A 19,900-nucleotide genomic window follows, 5' to 3' on the forward strand; every position below is an offset into this window, starting at 1 on the left:
ACTACAGTCTCGGTTTCAAAAAGAGTCCAGACTCTAATTCCAAAGGGCTCAGATTGAGATTGGGATCATCTTAGTCATGCGTTTGAAGGCCATTTTAAAGACCTGACTTTTAACGGGCTATAACATTTGTCAGATTCTAGAAGTCACGCCACAGCGCCCCCTGGTGTGGCTGTAAAGAACAGCATGACCACCAGCCCGGGTCTCCCTTTGTAAATGCAGCTTCACGGCACAAGTCACAGGTTCTTTACTGCGAGTGCGCTGGTGTTTAGAACACGCACACGTGCAAACCACGCATCATCCAACACCCGACCACCAAGAGCAACACGCACCGAGCCGCGCCAGGAGCGCTCTTACCTGCTGATGAGCACCGCTCCCTTGAGCATGACAGAGAACGTGGGCATTGTCACGGGGGGCTGCCCTCTGCTCTCAGCGTGTGCCGTGCGCCTTGCTCAGCCGCATCGCGTCCTCTCTTCTGCCGCGCTCTGCCGCGCTCTGCCGCCTCTGAGCGCGCTCCGGCTGCACCTGCAGCTCAGACTAATCTCTTACATAACCAAAGTCAGTCCGAAGAATTAAAGTATGCGCAGGAGGCTGATCTCCCGTTTACATGAGCGTATGTTTCTCCCAAATACGTGGTCAATTCAAGACCGATGCAATTAGAAGAAGAAATAAAAACCTATAGTTTAGTAATACAAAACCTAGTTTCCCAGCTGCGCTTCCAGGAGCAACTATGCTGGAGAAGTATGGCAGCTTGAGCACGATCCTCTGATAGGATTCTAACGATATTTAATAACCGCGGTGAAGTTAGTTTCACGTTGAACGTTGGACATTCGTCTCCACAACTAGAGCGGGAGCTTCCTCTGAGTGTGCCCAGCCTGCAGGAGCTCAATGCGCCAGTTAGGGACCGTCTCTAAAGTACCGTTTGTTTAAAAATGTGTTATCTTAAAAAATATCATATGTATATTTTTCCAAAACAACAAAAACATTGAGCATGAATACAAGTTGCTAATCCTAGATGCCATAGTCCTTTTGGGCTAATAATGTAACCCTTTGTAGATTTTTAAAGAATATTTTTTGTCAAAAATCAAGGATTCTTTTCAATAGTTTTTCAATTTTCAAGTCAGCAAACCTAGTTAGTAAACGCTAAGTGATTATAGTAGTTTGAGTCTCCAGGTATCACGCACATCTTTTACTTTTTCAAATTAACCCTTTGTAGAATTTTAAGGAATATTTTTTGTCATAAACAAGGATTCTTTTCAATAGCTCCTAAGTCGGGTAACCTGGAAAGTCAAACCCAAGTGATTATAGTAGTTTGACTCTCCAGATATCACGCACACCTTTTATTTTTACAAATTAACCCTTTGTAGAATTTTAAGGAATACTTTTCTTTAAAATCAAGGATTCTTTTCAATAGTTCCTAAGTCGGGTAACCTAGATGGTAAACGCTAAGTGATTATAGTAGTTTGAGTCTCCAGGTATCACGCACACGGGCTACATTTTTAAAACATAGATATGGTTGATATTTTTTAAGATAACACATTTTTAAACAAACCGTACTTTAGAGATGGTCCCTAACTGGCGCACCAAGCGGCACTTCTGCGCGCAGCTCCCCGCGCCAAGCTCCTGCAGGCGGGGCACACTCAGAGGAAGCTCCCGCTCTAGTTGTGGAGACGAATATCCAACGTCCAACGTGAAACAAACTTCACCGCGGTATTTAATATTTAATTTCACTTGCAATCTGTTCATTGCCTTTTCTTCTTCTTTTCCCACTTCCCGCAGAGAGTGGAACAGGCACATCTATGACCTCTGGACCCAGATGCTCCTCGAGTCCCTGGAGAAGCGGTCTCTACTCCATATGAACGGTTCTTCATCTGCCTGGAAGAACTGGTTCTCCTTGAGTAGCTCCAGCTCCACTGTCTATCTCATGTCCGCCTGTCAGTCTGAGGGAGTCAGATCTCTCCTTCACTGTGGAACCCCTCCAGGTTTATTAATTTTTCCCAAGGAGGTTTCGTAGTTTTTCCTGGCCGGAAAGTAAGGACAGGGGAGCTTGGGACATTTGTCTAAGGACACGGGATGTAGAGACATTGCCAAGTCCCTATGAACATTGTTTAATCTGCTTTTTGCTGTCGCCCTCCGAGGCAACCGCTGTTGTGATTTTGGGCGTTACAAAAATAAGTCAAGTTGAATTGAAAAAGAAGCAGCTCGGAGCTGGCTCCAGACCACGCATGGGTCAAGGCGACACGCGGCGAGGGAAAAGGATAAACCTCAAGCCTGTGGGAGGCCGGAGTTGGTTGTCACGTTGCTTTTTTATAACCACACCAGGGAACGCTGTTGTTTTATGCTTATTATCCTGTTCTCCTTAATATTTTCCAATCACACAAAAACATTTAAATGAGAACACAATGTATAATGTTAAAGGTCTGTGTAATTTTCAAAGAGTTTTGTTTCCAAGCTTTTTGTTGTTAAAGCCTGAAGGGTATTAGAATATGAAAATTCGAATATGCAGCTAAAAGCCTGATCTCAGGAAGTTAAATCTTTTACTTTTCAAGCTGAAGCCATATGTAGCTTAACTATATGTCAAAAGGTGACTTGAGGTTGATATGGGGCTGTGTCATGGGACATAAATGGTCATGATCATCATATTAATCATATCCTTTTGTAGAGTCTATAGCTGCAACTCTGGAAGAATTCCCCAATTTTACAGTTTATTAATAAGTGAAACGAAAAAGAAAAAAGAAAAACACCATTAACAACAACAACAACAACAACAACAGGAAGAACCAGCCCCACGCTGTGTGACAACGGGGGCTTTTGAGTTGAATGCTAATCATTTTTTATTACAATAAGAAAGCTAAGACTTCAAGCTTCCATTACATATGTGAATGTTGACATAAGCAGGGAAAAAATATGGTTTGAAAGAGGAGTTAAAGAGGCAATCTTTGTTAAAAAAGAAAGACAATCAAACGCCCAGGGCATTTGGATGCTAATCAGGTCCTATGGGAAGAGATAGAGAGTGAGCCAGGGACATAAGGGAAACTAATAGCCCATTAAAGGACTGATAGTAAACAAGAGGCTAGTTGATAGAAAACAAAGAGGTGTAAGTTTCGTTTGAAACCAACAACTTTGGTCATCAGGAGGGCCCGCCCAGTGGGCAGGGCTTACGGAGTTCCCGGTCTAAATTCGCAGATTGAGAATTACTTTTAGATGAGAGTCGAAACGAATCGTTTTCTTTCTTTGAGTCCAGATGATACAACTGAACTTTTTCCTACAATGGACGAATGAGAGAGTACACCGACATTATGTTCTGATGATGAGCAGTTTGCTCTTGACTAAAAAGTGTGAAAATGCAGGACATTTCATCATGTAATGTTAGGTTAAGGATAGGGGTAAACCTAAGGTCACTTTATGTTAAAGGGAAACTTGTCCACTCAATGCCACTGGGGACGCTCCTCAGGAGCCGTGAGAAGCAGCTTAGATCAGGAGCCAGTCTTGGTCTGATCTACCAGGAGGATATTACCTCTTGTGCATGTTTTGGGGTGGTGGGGAAACAGGAGCCTAGGAAACCACCAGAATCAAGTAAGCTTCCTGGTCTGTTGTGAGTGCTAACCACTCTGCCACCATGTTTTCATGAATGGAAAGAGACAGGTTTAAATGTCTTGCTTCACTTTTTTGTCATGTTAGATACAAAAACATGGATATGATGTATTATTTGAGTTAACAAGTTGCAGACAAAACTGACCAAAACATGGAAGACATGAGTGCTGCCTGTAGTATCCAGCCTTTCTAAAAGCCAATCACACATCATACGGGGGATTAAAATAGGAGCTAATCCGTGAAAGTGGGGTAGGCGGGGGCCCGGTCCAGCCGTGCACGCGCTCACACCGGGACAGGAGGGGCTTAGCTGTAAACACATTAATGCAGTGCCCGCTCCCCATTTAGAGACAGCAATTTAATCCCCTCGCCGTCCCACGCATGAGCTGGACACACGAGTCCAGACAGGCGCACCCGTTTGGACACTGCGTCTTTGGAACGGCCACAGTGAACCCATAAAGGACAGCAGACAAAGAGTGACCAGCCGCCACTTACGGCCACAATTACACAAATATTGCATTTTTTTATTAATAACCTGATGATTCTGGTGCACATTAAGCTTCAGGGGTACTTCATTTGTGCACGTGGGATTTGTTCTGTCATCACACCACAGACCAAAACTAAAGGTGAAGTGCTCACATGGCGCTCCAACGTAGTGAGGGAAAACTTATAGAAGTTACCCAAACGTGAAGCACTTAACTCTTGGATAAAAAAGATGAGACGCGATCTAAAGTTTCTCCAGCAAAGTGACAGTAGCAGGAGCAAAGCTGTTTTTGCACCGCTGTTCGGCCGAGAGTCTGTCCCTCCTCTGGACCCTCTGGACCCTCTGGACCTGCAGTTACAGGGACGCTGCGCTGCTCTGAGGTGGACCAAGCTCACGTTTGAATGACATACACAGGAGAAGACCTCAATGAGGGAAGCCCTCTTTTTATGAGGCCTGTGTTCTCAAAACACACACAAGTACAGAATATCCAAATAAAATGTCAATAAAATCATGAATATAACAATAACAAATATTATTATTTAAAAAATAAGTTACATATAATATCACATACAATAAGGGATAAAATCCAGCGAAGCCTGAGTGCCTTGAATTTATAAAATGGCACAAGAATATCCAGTTTTGTTCCATAGATATGGAGCAAAGTAACTAAAAAACTTTTTTCCTAATGTACTGATACAGCCTGACTGTAAAAGAAAATAAATATCCTAGATCTTGATTGATAATATCCTGATCTGATGTTCAGAAAACATGTTTAATAATTTTAATAATCAGACAAAAGACCAATACGTGTCTTGTAAACAAACCATTTGACCGTTCGAGCTGAAGATGCCTTCCAAACCATGACACTAAAGACCATCCATCCATTTTCTTCCGCTTTATCCGGGGCCGGGTTGTGGGGGCAGCAGTCTAAGCAGGGACTCCAAGTCTTCCTTCTCCCCAGACACTTCCTCCAACTCCTCCGGGGGGATCCCGAGGCGTTCCAAGACCAGCCAAGAGACATTGTCCCTCCAGCGTGTCCTGGGTCTTCCCCGGGGCCTCTTCCTGGTGGGACATGCCCGAAACACCTCCCCAGGGAGGCGCACAGGAGGCATCCGGAAAAGATGCCCGAGCCACCTCAGCTGGCTCCTCTCGATGTGGAGGAGCAGCGGCTCTACTCCGAGCTCCCCCCGTGTGGCTGAGCTCCTCACCTTATCTTATTATAAGGGAGCGCCCAGCCACACGGCGGAGGAAACTCATTTCGACCGCTTGTATCCGCGATCTTGTTCTTTCGGTCACTACCCAAAGCTCATGACCATAGGTGAGGTCAGAACGTAGACCGACCGGTAAATCGAGAGCTTTGCCTTTCGACTCAGCTCCTTCTTCACCACAACAGACCGATGCAGCGACTGCATCACTGCAGCCGCTGCACCGATCCGCCTGTCGATCTCACGCTCCATCCTTCACTCACTCGTAAACAAGACCCCGAGATACTTGAACTCCTCCACTTGGGGCAAGGACTCCCCACCCACCAGTGACACTAAAGACAAAGATAAAAAAAAAAAAAAAAACGTTTAAATAAAGGCATGACAATACTGTCATCTTATGAAAGGGTTCACTCAAACAGTGTAGTCTGCTGACCCTTTTTACAAACCACCTCAGGTTCTCTTCAAAGTTCTGGTGGTCCTAAAGATTGCACTTGCTCCATGGTTTGGCTTTTAATTAAAGGGACTTTGTGCTTATGAGGTTTCTTCAGCCCACAATCATGTCTTTAGTGTTTGCTATATGAGATCCATCACCAGAGAACAAAATTGTCAACTGCGGTGCGTGGCTGTTCTCATCATCCTTAAAGAGGCAGAAAATAATGGAGTAATCAGCATATTTCATTATTTCCTTGTTCTGGCACATCCTAATACCGCCCTTCGAGGCAACTGCTGTTGTGATTTCTGACGTTACAAAAATGAATTTAACTGCATTCAGTTAAATCAAAGCAAGTCAAAACAAATGAAATGTACACCTTGAGCGGACAGGAATGCATTCCTTTCTTCATTAGCCTAAAGCACAGACAGGGCACATGCAACACGTTCCACATAGTCCTGGCTTTAAGCCACAGTGATGAGACACAAAGCTGTTACTGGATGGCCCGCGCTAATGCCATTGTTTGGGAGGTGAGCATGTGTCGTGTGCGCGCAGAGGACCGCGCCAGCACTTACCTGGCGAAGCTCAGCGGCACCTTTAACGTTAATGTTTACTCCGACACAACCGCTGCGCGCACACGGGAGGGAGAGAGCGTCACGCGGTGTAACTCTGAGAGAGCTTAGGAAAAGGATCACGCACAAATCCACCCCCGGCCCGCGCCAAGGACGCGTGCGTGAAGAGGCTTCAGTGCGCGCGGTTTCCTTTCTTTTTCACTCACTATTCAGGATCAGCCTGCTCACAAGAACCACAGGGCACAGACCCGTGTGCACTTAACATACAGCTGCACGACATATGATATTGATGCACCATGTGCAGACGCGCCGCTGTCAGCATTCAATCAGCTTTAGAATGGTCCTCTTACTCAGCGTTCTACTCTCATTTAACAGAAACGTTGAAACTTATTTAATACAGGAATTGTGCCTTTTTGAAATAAATTCCTTGAATTGAACTGGTTTTCATTCGTTCCCAGCTCTCACAAACCCTTTGTTATTAATCCCATGCATTCATTGTTGGGCGGCCAATCAGAGCGCTGCTTTCGTTTGTTACTTCCAGGGTAACGAGGAATAAAATACTTTAGAATTAACCGCAGACAGCGCCCCGCAGTCTCTAAAACTTCCTCAGGTTGTGTCCAGAGGTCCAGTTGAATGGGGACGTTTCTGACCTACAGCATGTTCTGCCCTGTCTCCATCTCCTTTCTCAACAATGATGCTATGGTTCTTACACAAATTGTTGCCAATATTTGGGCTGGGCACCTAAACTCTTCCCTGTTGGGCTTTGATTTGATTGGATAGGGAATTACATAACACTCAAAATCCAGTGTTTAATTCCAGTAGTGTGGATCTCAACAAGTTTTGGTACAATATATGTTTTTTTTTATTAAAAAAACTAGGCCTGTCACCAAAACCAATACAGAGATATTTATACAGAAAAAATATCATAATAAACTATTTTAAAACTACTTTATGCCATCAACACAATAACACTTAAACAGAACAATCCCAGTAAACCCTTTTCCAAATATTATTGTTAAAAGCTCCATTAAAAAGCTTTCAACTGGTTCAAAATGCAGCAGCAAGATTACTAACAGGAGCTGAAAGAAGAGAGCACATTACGCCGGTGCTGGAGTCTCTTCACTTCCTCCTGTCGAGTTTAGAATCAAATTTAAAATCCTACTCCTGATTTACAAAGCCATAAATGACATGGCCCCATCCTACCTCAAAGATGCTATTGTACCATATCATCCAAACAGAGCAGTCCCGAGAGTCTCTAAAAGCACAGTAGGAGGTAGAGCGTTTAGCTCCCAAGCTCCTGTGTTATGGAATTAGCTCCCGGCCCATGTTAAAGAGACCGACACAGTCTCTTCATTTAAGACCAGGCTTAAAACGTTCCTCTTTGAAATCGCTTATGATCAGGCCAGTTAGGAACAGAAATATAAACCTACAGTTTCAGCTACGCTGCCCTGGGAGCAACTATGCTGGGGGAAGTATGTCAGCTTGAGCACTATCCTCTTCTTCTGACTACTTATTCTATCAAACAATATTTTATATTCAATTCCACTTGCAAACATTGCCTTTTCTTTTTCTCACTACCTGCTATACTCCATATGAACAGTTCTTCATCTGCCTGGAAGATCTGGTTCTCCTCCTGAGGTGGTCCAGCTCCAGTCTCCCTCGTGTCCGTCTGTGAGAGTCAGATCTCTCCTTCACTGGAACTCCTCCAGGTTTCTACTTTTTCCCAAGAAGGTTTTGTGTAGTTTTTCCTGGCCGAGAAGGAGGGTCTAAGGACAGGGGACTCTGGAATATTGTCCCTCGTCCCCACGGACATTGTTTAATCTGTTTTTCACTGTCGCCCTCAGAGGCAACTGTTGTTGTGATTTTGGGCGTTACAAAAATGTTATTGAAAACTAGCACAATTATGTTCTATAATGAGTCATAATATGACTCATTATAGAACATAATTTTCTTTGTATAAGTTACTTATTTCATTTTCTGGAGCTCAGATTTGATCTTTTTGAATTAAAGGACGTATAAAAATATATATTTGTTGTTGAATTTATCTCTGCTTCTTCTCTGAGACTCACAAGACCAAATTTTCCAGATTTGTGACATCATCTGCATAAATCAATATTTGATAATGAGTATTTCTGCTTCAAACCATCTTTGTTACAACTGTATGTTTACATTAACCTGTTAACATTTAAGCTAGCTTTTGCATATTTACCCATGGTAATTCCCTCCCCTGCCAATCTTGATGAGGGAACATCTTACTAGTAGAAAGTCAAGTGTGGTTTTCAGTATATATATTATTTCCAGTTCTAAAATATTGTTCCAGCTTTCATTTAATGAAAGATAAAACAAGATAAATAAATCTCATGGATCTAATGAATCTATGTTTGCTGTTTGGCATGGGACATTGACATTGGTTTGGTGACTTGGCTACACAGCTTGTCATGGGAATCGCACCACAGAACAATGGCATGCTGCACAGCCCATGGCTATTTATCTGACACATCCCGTCACATCAGTAGGTCGGGACAACAGTTTCATGCCTGCACATACCGAAAAACTGCCTGAGAAATAAAACAGCTCACTAAAGCCCTTTAAGGAGAGAGAGCCAGGACCATGGACAGCGACAAAATCAGGGCCGCTGGGTTATGGTTCGTACTGTATCTTTGTAATTACAGGGCCTGTCCACATGATAGAAAATTCAACATCTTCTCTGTATGATAAATACACAAATTTTAAATGAGTTTTTTACTATAACCTCAGAAAGTGGTGCAATTATTCAACTCAAAAGGCGTTATTGTTGTCAGTTAAAGGACTTTAAGCCATAAACGAACCTAATAATAATGAGAAAGAGAAACATTTATGAATTTCTGAGTTGGGCATTTCTTTCAAAAACAGGAAATCTTCCACAAAGTTACAAAGGCCCTGCCCTCCATCTGAGATTATGTTGAACATAAACACAACCTATTGCTTAAAAAATAAGCAATAGGTTTTTTAAAATAAATAATTTAACAGCAACGAAAACATCACAAAAAATATAATAATAAAATACATTATTTATTTGCACACACCAATTTGGTCGAAAGGCGTTCAAACTCCAGTGTCATCCATTTGTCTTTGTGAGACCCTGGCTCAACCACCCTGAGTGAATCACCCTTTGTGAGCCAGGGTCTCACAAAGACAAAGAGGATTCTAATAGCCCATTAAGATTCTGAATAGGCTCGGTAGATACAAGGGGGGAGTTTCTGTTGAAACAAACAACTCTTTCTACTTCAGGAAGGCTCCTCCCAATGGGCGGGTCTTACCACAGAACAGTATTAATATCGGAGTTCTCGATCTAAATTCTTTTATTGACAATGACTCTTGGATGAGAGTCGAAACGTCTATTTTTTCAAACTGAGTCCAGATGACTACAACTGAAGCTTTTTCTACTATGGAACACGCCTGGACGAATGAGGGATTACACCAACATATGGACAGACAGTGTTGATCCAGTGACATCTTCTTCTTAGTCCTTTAATGGCACCTTGCATCCAATATGTTGCATTGCTGCCACCTTCAGGTTTCATGACTAATTACTACATTTGTCTACTAAGTCCAGTTCCCTTTCAAAAAGTTACATATTTCCTCCCCATTTCACATTCCCCAGACTGCATCAGAGTTTCCTTTATACGCCCTAGTTCTTTATGTCCATCTCACATAGTTCGACTCTGAGCAACACAACATGTTCCACACCCTCGGTCACTTCACACAATTTTCAATCAAATGCCACTTATCATTCTGGTGACTATTCTAATTATGCTATGGAAAATGTTCTGTTTCCTTGAACCCCGCTCTGCAAAGAGCCTTCCTTTCTCTGCATTCTCTCAGCTGTCTTACCACTGCTAGTTAATTCTTCTCAAGACTCTTTCCTTTAGTCCTATTGAATATTTACTTCAACCATTTCTTCTCTGTTGCTCTTTTAGTAAATTTCATTAGCAAGGACCACAACCCCAGCTACAATGCAAAGTGTTTATTGGCAGGCGAGAAACATGAACGACACAAATGTACAGAAGTTGATGCCGTTTTGGGGATTCTTGCGATGAGGGCTGAAGGCTCCCGGGCCTCGATACCCTCATCTAGGAGATAAATTAGAGTAATTAGAACAATTAAAGAGAGGGTGGAAGGGAGGGGCACGACGTCATGAACACAGGGATATTTGATCTGGATGCAGGAAGGGGCGTGGTTCTGCTCCCGAACTTAAGATAACAAACTTATCTTCATTTATGAGCTCTCTATTTCTCTGTTTGGTCTCTTTAATCTAGAACATGCAAATAGGAGCTGGCACAGAATCACTACATACAACAACTTTATTACATGTACTCTCTTCGACCCATTCAAGAGCCATCACCACTGCATACATTTTAGCAGCATACACACTGATATAATCATATTTACGCCTACAGCAGCCACACTGGAAACAAAAGCTGATCCTGTTGCATCTGTCTGAGGTCCTTAGATCCATCAGTATATATCAGACTCCACTGCTTAGACTTATTCTCTACAAGATTAGAAAACTCACTCATCAGATCTGTATGCGTTGTGTATGTCACTGTCGCATGAGCATCTCCATGTCCTCTCAAATTAACCCAACACAGGGCTTAAAATGACCCTCTTCTCAACTCAAGAGGTAATTCTCCAGCCTCCACAGAGCACACACAGGTGATGTTCTTACTGCCCCTAAACAGGCTTGAGCTTGGATTATATCAAGATTAGTGACAACAGATTTAGCAGCAGACCTGTACACAACACAGCCATAATCAAGATGGGACCTTATTACAGGAATATAAACTTTTCAGGGATTTAAAATTCTGCACCCATTGCGTCCCAGAAAGACACCTCATCACATTAAGAACGCCTTTACACTTGTTGACTACATACTCAATATGCATTCTTCCAGCCGGTCTTTGATCAAAAAGAATACCTAAGGAACGAAACAATTCTACCCTTTCAAATTTCTTTCCTTAATGCTTTAAATGTATATTCCATAGTTAATTTCTAGTAAAAAGCATCACTCAAGATTTTTCTACTGAAGATCTAAAAGCCTATTTCATACCACACTTTTCAACCCGATCTATACTTTCTACCATCTGTTACATATTCCACATTTGGCCCCCTTTTCCACAGAGCTCCGTCATCTGCAAAAGGACCCACCCATACCGATTGGAATACTTCATAATATCATAACAGAAAACAAGGTCGGACTCACACAATAATGCGCTTAGACACGTCAATTCCAACACTTGAAAGGATCTCTCTTTTAGAAAATCCCTTATCCAGTTAAACATTTTCCCCTGAATTCTGATTACTGTATTTTCCGACGACTATAAGTCGCACCTTTTTTCATAGTTTTGGCCGGGGTGTGACTTATATTTATACTTATATACTTATAATTACACCCCGGAGCGACTTATATGTGACATTATTTGTTATTTTCACACTTGCTACCGTATTTCACACTCCAGTGCAACTTATATATGTTTTTTCTTCTCTATTATGCACTTTTTGGCTGGTGCGACATATACTCCGGTGCGACTTATAGTCCGGAAAATACGGTATATAGTATAGTATTTTTAGCATATTATAGTATGCAAAAAGACCATCTCTCCATGCACATACAGATTCTTTATTCACTTGAACAATCAATGCTTCTTTCTAGCTTCTAGGTAAATTCCATTCATCCCACACCTTGTTGAAAGACAATAGTTTCTTGGAACAGTCTTCACTGAAAAGTTTCATAATGCAATAGGAAATTTCATCAACTCCAGGAGCAGTGTGTTTTGTCTTATCCAGTGCCCTCTTTAAAGGTTGAATGGACAATTTTCTTCTCATTTAATGTCATTTTTAGCTCTTCAATAACTGTACCATTTTGAGCCGTCCATCCACGTCCTCACACAACACTACGGCTATTAAAGTCACCACACCACAAAACTGTTCCATTTTGTCTCTATTGCCTCCAATTTCCTCACCTCCAACTTTTACATGGATTATAATAATTGATAATAACAAACTCTCTTTCACACCAAACTTTGATTACAATATACTCCTGTACATTACACATTTACAAGCCTGAGCTTTTGCAGGAGGTTGAGCGATATCGACTAGATATAGTCGGCCTCACCTCCATGCACAGTTTGGGCTCTGGAACCCATCTCCTCGAGAGGGGCTGGACGCTCCACTTCTCTGGTGTTGCCCGCGGGGAGAGGCGGCGGGCTGGTGTGGGCTTGTTTATAGCCCCACAGCTCAGCCGCCATGTGTTGGAGTTCACCCCGGTGGACGAGAGGGTCGCGTCCCTTCGCCTTCGGGTGGGGGACAGGTCTCTCACTGTTGTGAGTCCTTGGGAGGGGACTCCGTTGTTGTACTGAGGGACTTCAACGCCCACGTGGGCAAGACAGTGACACCTGGAGAGGGGTGATCGGGAAGAACAGCTTCCCCAATCTGAACCCGAGCTGTGTTCAGTTATTGGACTTCTGTGCTAGCCATGGATTGTCCATAACGAACACCATGTTCAAGCACAAGGGTGTCCATCAGTGCACATGGCACCAGGACACAGGCCGGAGGTCAATGATAGACTTTGTTGTCGTGTCATCCGACCTCCGGCAGCGTGTCTTGGACACTCGGGTGAAGAGAGGGGCAGAGTTGTCAGCCGATCACCACCTGGTGGTGAGTTGGATCCGCTGGCGGAGGAGGAAGCCGGACAGACTTGGCAGACCCAAGCGCATTGTGAGGGTCTGTTGTGAACGTCTTGCGGAGCCCTCAGTCAGTAGGGTATTCAACTTGCACCTCCGGGAGAGCTTCTCCCATATTCCGGTGGAGGCTGGGGACATTGAGTCCGAGTGGACCATGTTCTCCGCCTCCATTGTTGATGCGGCTGCTCAGAGCTGTGGTCGCAAGGTCTCCGGTGCCTGTCATGGCGGCAGCAAGTAAGGGATGTCGTCAGGCTGAAGAAGGAGGCCTATCAGGCCACTCTGGCTTGTAGGTCTCCTGAGGTCATTGAGAGGTATCAGCGGGCCAAGCGGGCCGCTGCTCGTGCTGTCGCAGAGGCAAAAACCCGGGCCTGGGAGGAGTTTGGGGAGGTCATGGAGGAGGACTATCGGTCGGCACCAAAGAAATTCTGGCAAACCGTCCGGCGCCTCAGGAGGGGGAAGCAGTGCTTCACCAACACCGTTTACGGTGCGGGTGGAGGCCTGCTGACCTCGACTGGGGATGTCGTCGGGCAGTGAAAGGAATACTTCCACCTCCCAGACCTCCTTAATCCCTCAATCACGTCTTCCGAAGAGGAAGCAGAGACCGGGGACTCAGAGGCTGACTCGTCCATCAACCAAGCCGAAGTCACTGAGCTTGTTCGCAAACTCCTCGGTGGCAGAGCTCCGGGGGTGGATGAGATCCGCCCTGAGTACCTAAAGTCTCTGGATGTTGTAGGACTGTCTTGGCTGACACGTCTCTGCAACATCGCGTGACGGTAAGGGACAGTGCCTCTGGACTGGCAGAACGGGGTGGTGGTCCCTCTGTTCAAGAAGGGGGACCGGAGGGTGTGTTCCAACTACAGCCTCCCCGGCAAGGTCTATTCCAAGGTACTGGAGAGGAGAATCCGACCGATAGTCGAACCTCGGATTCAGGAGGATCAGAGTGGTTTTCATCCTGGTCGTGGAACACTGGACCAGCTCTAGACTCTCCATCGGGTGCTTGAGGGTTCATGGGAGTTTGCCCAACAAGTCCACATGTGCTTTGTGGATCTGGAGAAGGCTTTTGACCGTGTCCCTCGGGGTGTCCTTTGGGGGTGCTCTGGGAGTACTGGGTCCGGGGCCCTTTGCTCAGGGCTGTCCGGTCCCTGTATGACCGGAGCAGGAGCTGTGTTTGCATTGCCGGCAGTAAGTCAGACCTGTTCCCAGTGCATGTTGGACTCCGCCAGGGCTGCCCTTTGTCACCGGTTCTGTTCATAGTTTTTATGGACAGAATTTCTAGGTGGTGTCAGGGGTCGGAGGGTGTGGTCAGGGGTCGGAGGGTGTCCGGTTTGGGGACCACAGGATCTCATCTCCACTGTTTGCAGACGATGTTGTCCTGATGGCTCCATCAAACCCGGACCTGCAGCTGCACTGGGACGGTTTGAGCCGAGTGTGAAGCGGCTGGGATGAGAATCAGAACCTCCAAATCCGAGGCCATGGTTCTTGACCGGAAAAAGGTGGCTTGCCCTCTCCAGGTGGGTGGGGAGTCCTTGCCCCAAGTAGAGGAGTTCAAGTATCTCGGGGTCTTGTTCACGAGTGAGGGAAGGATGGAGCGTGAGACTGACAGTTGGATTGGTGCAGCGGCTGCAGTGATGCAGTCACTGCATCGGACCGTTGTGGTGAAGAGGGAGCTGAGTCGAAAGGCAAAGCTCACGATTTACCGGTCGGATACAAGCGGTCGAAATGAGTTTCCTCCGCCGTGTGGCTGGGCGCTCCCTTAGAGATAGGGTGAAAAGCTCGGCCACACGGGGGGAGCTCGGAGTAGAGCCACTGCTCCTCCACGTCGAGAGGAGCCAGCTGAGGTGGCTCGGGCATCTGTTCCGGATGCCTCCTAGGCGCCTCCCTGGGGAGGTGTTTCGGCCATGTCCCACCGGGAAGAGGCCCCGGGGACGACCCAGGACACGCTGGAGGGACTATGTTTCTCGGCTGGCCTGGGAACGCTTCGGGATCCCCCCTGAGGAGTTGGAGGAAGTGTCTGGGGAGGAGGAAGTCTGTGATTCCCTGCTTAGATTGCTGCCCCCGCGACCCGGCCCCGGATAAAGTGGTAGAAGATGGATGGATGGATATATTTTACAAAATAAATAGAAAATGTAGGGTTAATTGATATCCGTAGGATATCGCTAATATATACATTTCTCCAATACACATAAGATGTATATGATTGGTCAAAAATAAAAAAAAAGTGATCATGCCCCTCTTTACATTACAGTAGTACATTACAAACACTTATGCCAGTCTGCGTAATGACACTTTGTTAGTGAAAATGTGAAATGACATTGAGACTTATGTAGAGGGGAACACTAATGATGAAACTTCTCTGGGCTGCAGCTAAAGCAGTTTTGAGGGGAAAATGTATTGTCGACGCCTCAACCAAAATCACATGTGTCACGTTCCTTTAGAACACCATGTCAAAGAGCTCTCTTTTCCAGTGGCGGGCCGTGGGTCTGGTGCTTGGGCCTTCAATGAGGTCATACACAGTCCCACCCGAATAAATCACCTCTTATTACATCATATTACCATCATTATGATGCCATGGCTCTAGACGTTTAAACAGACGTTGCTTTACCTTGTCCGCGCTCGTTCTTCGCTCGTTCTGTGTGCCGTTCTCCGTGCCCTGCCGTTGTCCGCTCGCTCTCTGCGCGATTATGTTTAGGCTAGCAGAGAAGGACTTGCAGGTCCTGACGGCCCACCACTGCTCTTTTCACAGGGATCTGCTAACTGCTCAAGAGGCTCATCATTACTACGGTATGTGTTTTGGGACTGAGCCAAAAATACTGGTCTGAGATAGTTGAGGTACTGCGGATTGTCTTCAAAAGCGATTGTCCATTTGACGTTAAAACAATGTAACTTGGATGTAGGACTCCAGTGATGGAGATGATTCATGGATACCTGTGGAGTGGACTTTTGGCTGCAGCAAAAAATAAGGTTAAAAAAAATTGGTTGACGAGAAGTGAACCAACGGCCAATGACTGGACTGAGATCACATTATGCAATGGAAAACACTTTCACTTTGAACGTAAACATGGACACATTGAACATACACTGGGACAGGTGGGATTGATACACAGGGGAACATCACTTACATTTTATTTCCAATTTCCTTCTCTGGTCTTGTTTTACTTGTTTGTTCTCTCTGTTTTGTTCTTAATAAAATAATAATTAATTAATTAATTAATAATAATGCTAATAAGGCTGAGCAAAATAATAGGTCTGTTTGCCGTAACCCGACCGACGCGGTATAAAACTAGCCGACTGAAATAAAAATATCAGCATTTTGTTAAAAAAAACACCAAATTCTTTTATTTTTCAAATATTTCGCCGACTCACCGACCAGTCTTTCCTAAAGCGCTGTGTAGAATGATTTTATAGCGCTGGTCCACTTATCTTTCATCCCAAGGGACAAGAAACGCGCATGTTCCCCCCGCTCGTCTTCGCTCTAGTAGTAGTAGTAGTTGTAGTAGTAGTAGTAGTAGTAGTAGTGGTAGTAGTTGTTGTTGTAGTAGTAGTAGTAGTAGTAGTAGTAGTAGTAGTAGTAGTAGTTGTTGTAGTTTGGGGATTATGGTAATTGGCTCTTTTGATTCTTTCCAGATTGGTTCTTTGAGCTAATGATCCACATGTCAGTGTGTGGCAGCTCCATGGCAGCACAGGACAGACAGATGTCCCATGTCCCAGGAGCGTGTGACGGACAGGGAAAAGACAGGAGCCAATGAGAAGAGAGGAATCAATATGTAGCTTTTGCAACAGCAGTTACCTTCACTCACAATAAAAGCTTTATGTTACTTGGTCAGGTAGAAAAGGCTTAGGCAGAGTTTTTCAAAGTAAGTTACGCACCCATTATGGGGAGGGGCGGGCGCAGAGCCATGCCAAGAGGGGGGGGGGGGGGGGGGGGGGGGGGGCGTGTGACGCTTGGAGTGGGTCATCCTGCCTCTGCCCCCACACACGTTTGCCTCGGGTTTATAACAAGTCACGGCTTTGGCCTCTGTATGCACTCTGTTTCTCCTCTGTCTCTCTTCTGTCCCTCCTCTGTCCCTCCTCTGTCCCTCCTCTGTCCCTCCTCTGTCTCTCCTCTGTCCCTCCTCTGTCCCTCCTCTGTCTCTCCTCTGTCCCTCCTCTGTCCCTCCTCTGTCCCTCCTCTGTCTCTCCTCTGTCACTCCTCTGTCCCTCTTCTTTCCCTCTTCTGTCGCTCCTCTGTCTCTCCTCTGTCTCTCCTCTGTCCCTCCTCTGTCCCTCCTCTGTCTCTCCTCTGTCCCTCCTCTGTCCCTCCTCTGTCGCTCCTCTGTCTCTCCTCTGTCTCTCCTCTGTCTCTCCTCTGTCCCTCCTCTGTCTTTCCTCTGTACCTCCTCTGTCCCTCCTCTGTCCCTCCTCTGTCTCTCCTCTGTCTCTCCTCTGTCCCTCCTCTGTCTCTCCTCAGTCCCTCCTCTGTCTCTCCTCTGTCCCTCCTCTGTCCCTCCTCTGTCTCTCTTCTGTCCCTCCTCTGTCCCTCCTCTGTCCCTCTTCTGTCTCTCCTCTGTCTCTCCTCTGTCCCTCCTCTGTCCCTCCTCTGTCTCTCCTCTGTCTCTCCTCTGTCCCTCCTCTGTCCCTCCTCTGTCCCTCCACTGAACTTCCCGTATGACATCAGAGTAAGATGCACTTTCGCTCCACTGCTAACTCCAACCCATTCGTCTGAAGGTGGAGGGGACATCACCGACTGGCCATTATGACGCATGAAATTAAAAGTGAAATGCAGCAAGACATGATAGCGCTGAGAGCAGAAACGAGAACAGAGCTTGATTTGACCAAATCGAATCTTATATAAAGGAGCTAAAAGCATGTATGTATGGAGCTGAACAACATATTTCAGACAATATGGACGAGACTATGAGGGCCAAGATGGGGGCGCTGCAGACCAAGGTGATGACTCTGCAGACGGAGAACAATAGTATGAAAGATAAGATCCTTGATTTGGAGTCCAGATCACGTAGAAAAGCAAAATTATTTTCAAGAAAAAATAAAATTGCTGGAGGTGGATCATGCCAAGAAGGGGAGTCCTCAGATGCTAGAGAAAGTTAAAAAGAGGAGAAATTAACGGTCTTACTTCACAAGAAATAGTTAATTAATAATATAATAATAGTTAATAAAATGGTAAAAATAATTGTATTATCCTGGAAACTTAGACAACAACAAGCTAAAAGAACAATATCCAAAATACGGGACAGGCAAAGTAACACAATCTTAACCAAACAACACCAAATCTAATCAGCATTTTAATCCTTCTATAAAACACTTTTCTCTCAAATTTAAGGAGATAAAAAGAAGGATATAAAGTCCTGTCTGGACACCCTGAATTTGCCCATTATGTTAGCTGAAATAATAGTGTTGGAAATTCAAGGCACAATCAAAAGATTAAAGAGTAATACATCTCCAGAGTGGTACAAAGCTCCAAAAGAAACACTTTTCCTTTGCTTTCAACAACATTTACACTTAAAAAGCTCAGATCCCTCCAATTTGGAGAGATATCTCTGATATCTAAAGAAGGCAAGGACCGATTGGATTGTGCCTCATACAGACCCATTTCTATTCTGAATGTGGACTATTGTATCTACACCTCAATTATGTCCAAAAGAATGGAACAAATACTCCCAAACTTAATCCATCATGATCAGACAGGATTTATTAACAAACACATGACAACATAAGACGATCTTTACACATAATGAGATTTCCCCATTGTGTGGACAAATAAAGGGTCTTATCGTATCTTAAATACAAAAACAACACAACAAAGCCGTAATAATTAGTTTGGACGCTTAGAAGGCTTTTTATTCTGTAGCTAGCCATATGTATTTAAAGTGCTAAACAAATTTCAAATGGGCGACTTAATAGTAAAAAATATTGGGGCTCTTTAAGATAGTCCAACATCAAGAATTAAAATGACCTCACAGATCCGCTGACCCTGGAGAGAGGGGTGGGACAGGCCTGTGCCTGGTCCCCCCTCCTGTTTGCTTTGTATCTGGAACCACTGGTGCAATATATTAGACAATCAAAAACAATTCATGGTGTTACAATCGATGGGAAAATTGCCTGCTATTCAGATGATGTTCTGTTATATTTGACCAAACCAGACATTTCCGTACAAAAAGTAATGGAATTCCTTTGAAAATGTGTCCGATGCCTGGATAAAAACTAAATATACAAAACAAAAAAATATCTGTTCCATTTTCTCAAGTAATGCATTAAGTAATAAAAACAAGGAAAGCCTTGTTAAACCTAACCCTGCTTAAATCAGATACAAATACAGATCATAACAGCCCAGAATAACAGCTATATTCATTTGTCTATGGAAGTTTTGAGGCGTGTTACGCCCGGATAGCGGCGGTGACGAGGACAGAGCTGAGACGAGTTCAGATGGAGCAGACCCACGTGCATTTTACTTACACTGATTATTAACCAAAAAAAAAGAGATTTAAAATACAGCATCTGTTAGCATGTTAGAATCTGTTAGCATGTTCACACAGCACCGATCAAACGAGCAACTGCGGCCACGCCCCTTTTATAGGCCACTGGGTTAAATGGACACTCCTACTCCGAGGACCAGCTAAGTTACTAATCTTTCTACACAGTGTCAATATACATACTTCAATTTAATACAAAAAATATATTCTTTATTTAATTTACCGTGCACAATTTCATCCTTACCATATATTTTAAAACAGTTAACCCTCTAAAACACTCATCCTATTACACATGAGGTAAGTTGACATTTCATTTTGTTAAACTGATCAGTTACATACATGCTCTCTTTTGTTGCAGGTCGACTCACAAAACTAAACTCCTCAATAAATCCTTTTACTTGTGGTTTCCTTTTATTCTCATTCCAAGCCTAT

The 19,900-nt window shown here is 44.4% G+C and overlaps 1 protein-coding gene across 6 annotated transcripts in view; it reads right to left on the reverse strand.

Moving 5' to 3' along the window:
* Positions 1 to 19,900, reverse strand: part of LOC140357840 (syntaxin-binding protein 4) — a 162,326-nt gene that overhangs the window by 138,788 nt on the left and 3,638 nt on the right. The window contains exon 1 of one of the 6 annotated variants that reach the window (XM_072442365.1): positions 6,283 to 6,424. The exons of 4 other annotated variants lie outside the window; for them this stretch is intronic. Coding sequence is in view for 1 of the 2 variants with exons in the window: in XM_072442364.1 (XP_072298465.1) it covers positions 355 to 401 (47 nt within the window). In the remaining variant the exon portion in view is untranslated. Of the gene's footprint in view, positions 1 to 354; positions 463 to 6,282; positions 6,425 to 19,900 lie in introns of those variants that run through there. One more of the 6 variants, XM_072442364.1, reaches the window with a different exon arrangement.

The sequence above is a fragment of the Eucyclogobius newberryi genome, unplaced genomic scaffold (genome assembly GCF_026437365.1).
Source record: "Eucyclogobius newberryi isolate DKJ021-1_F unplaced genomic scaffold, fEucNew1.0.hap1 SCAF_13, whole genome shotgun sequence".
Taxonomy (NCBI): domain Eukaryota; kingdom Metazoa; phylum Chordata; class Actinopteri; order Gobiiformes; family Gobiidae; genus Eucyclogobius; species Eucyclogobius newberryi.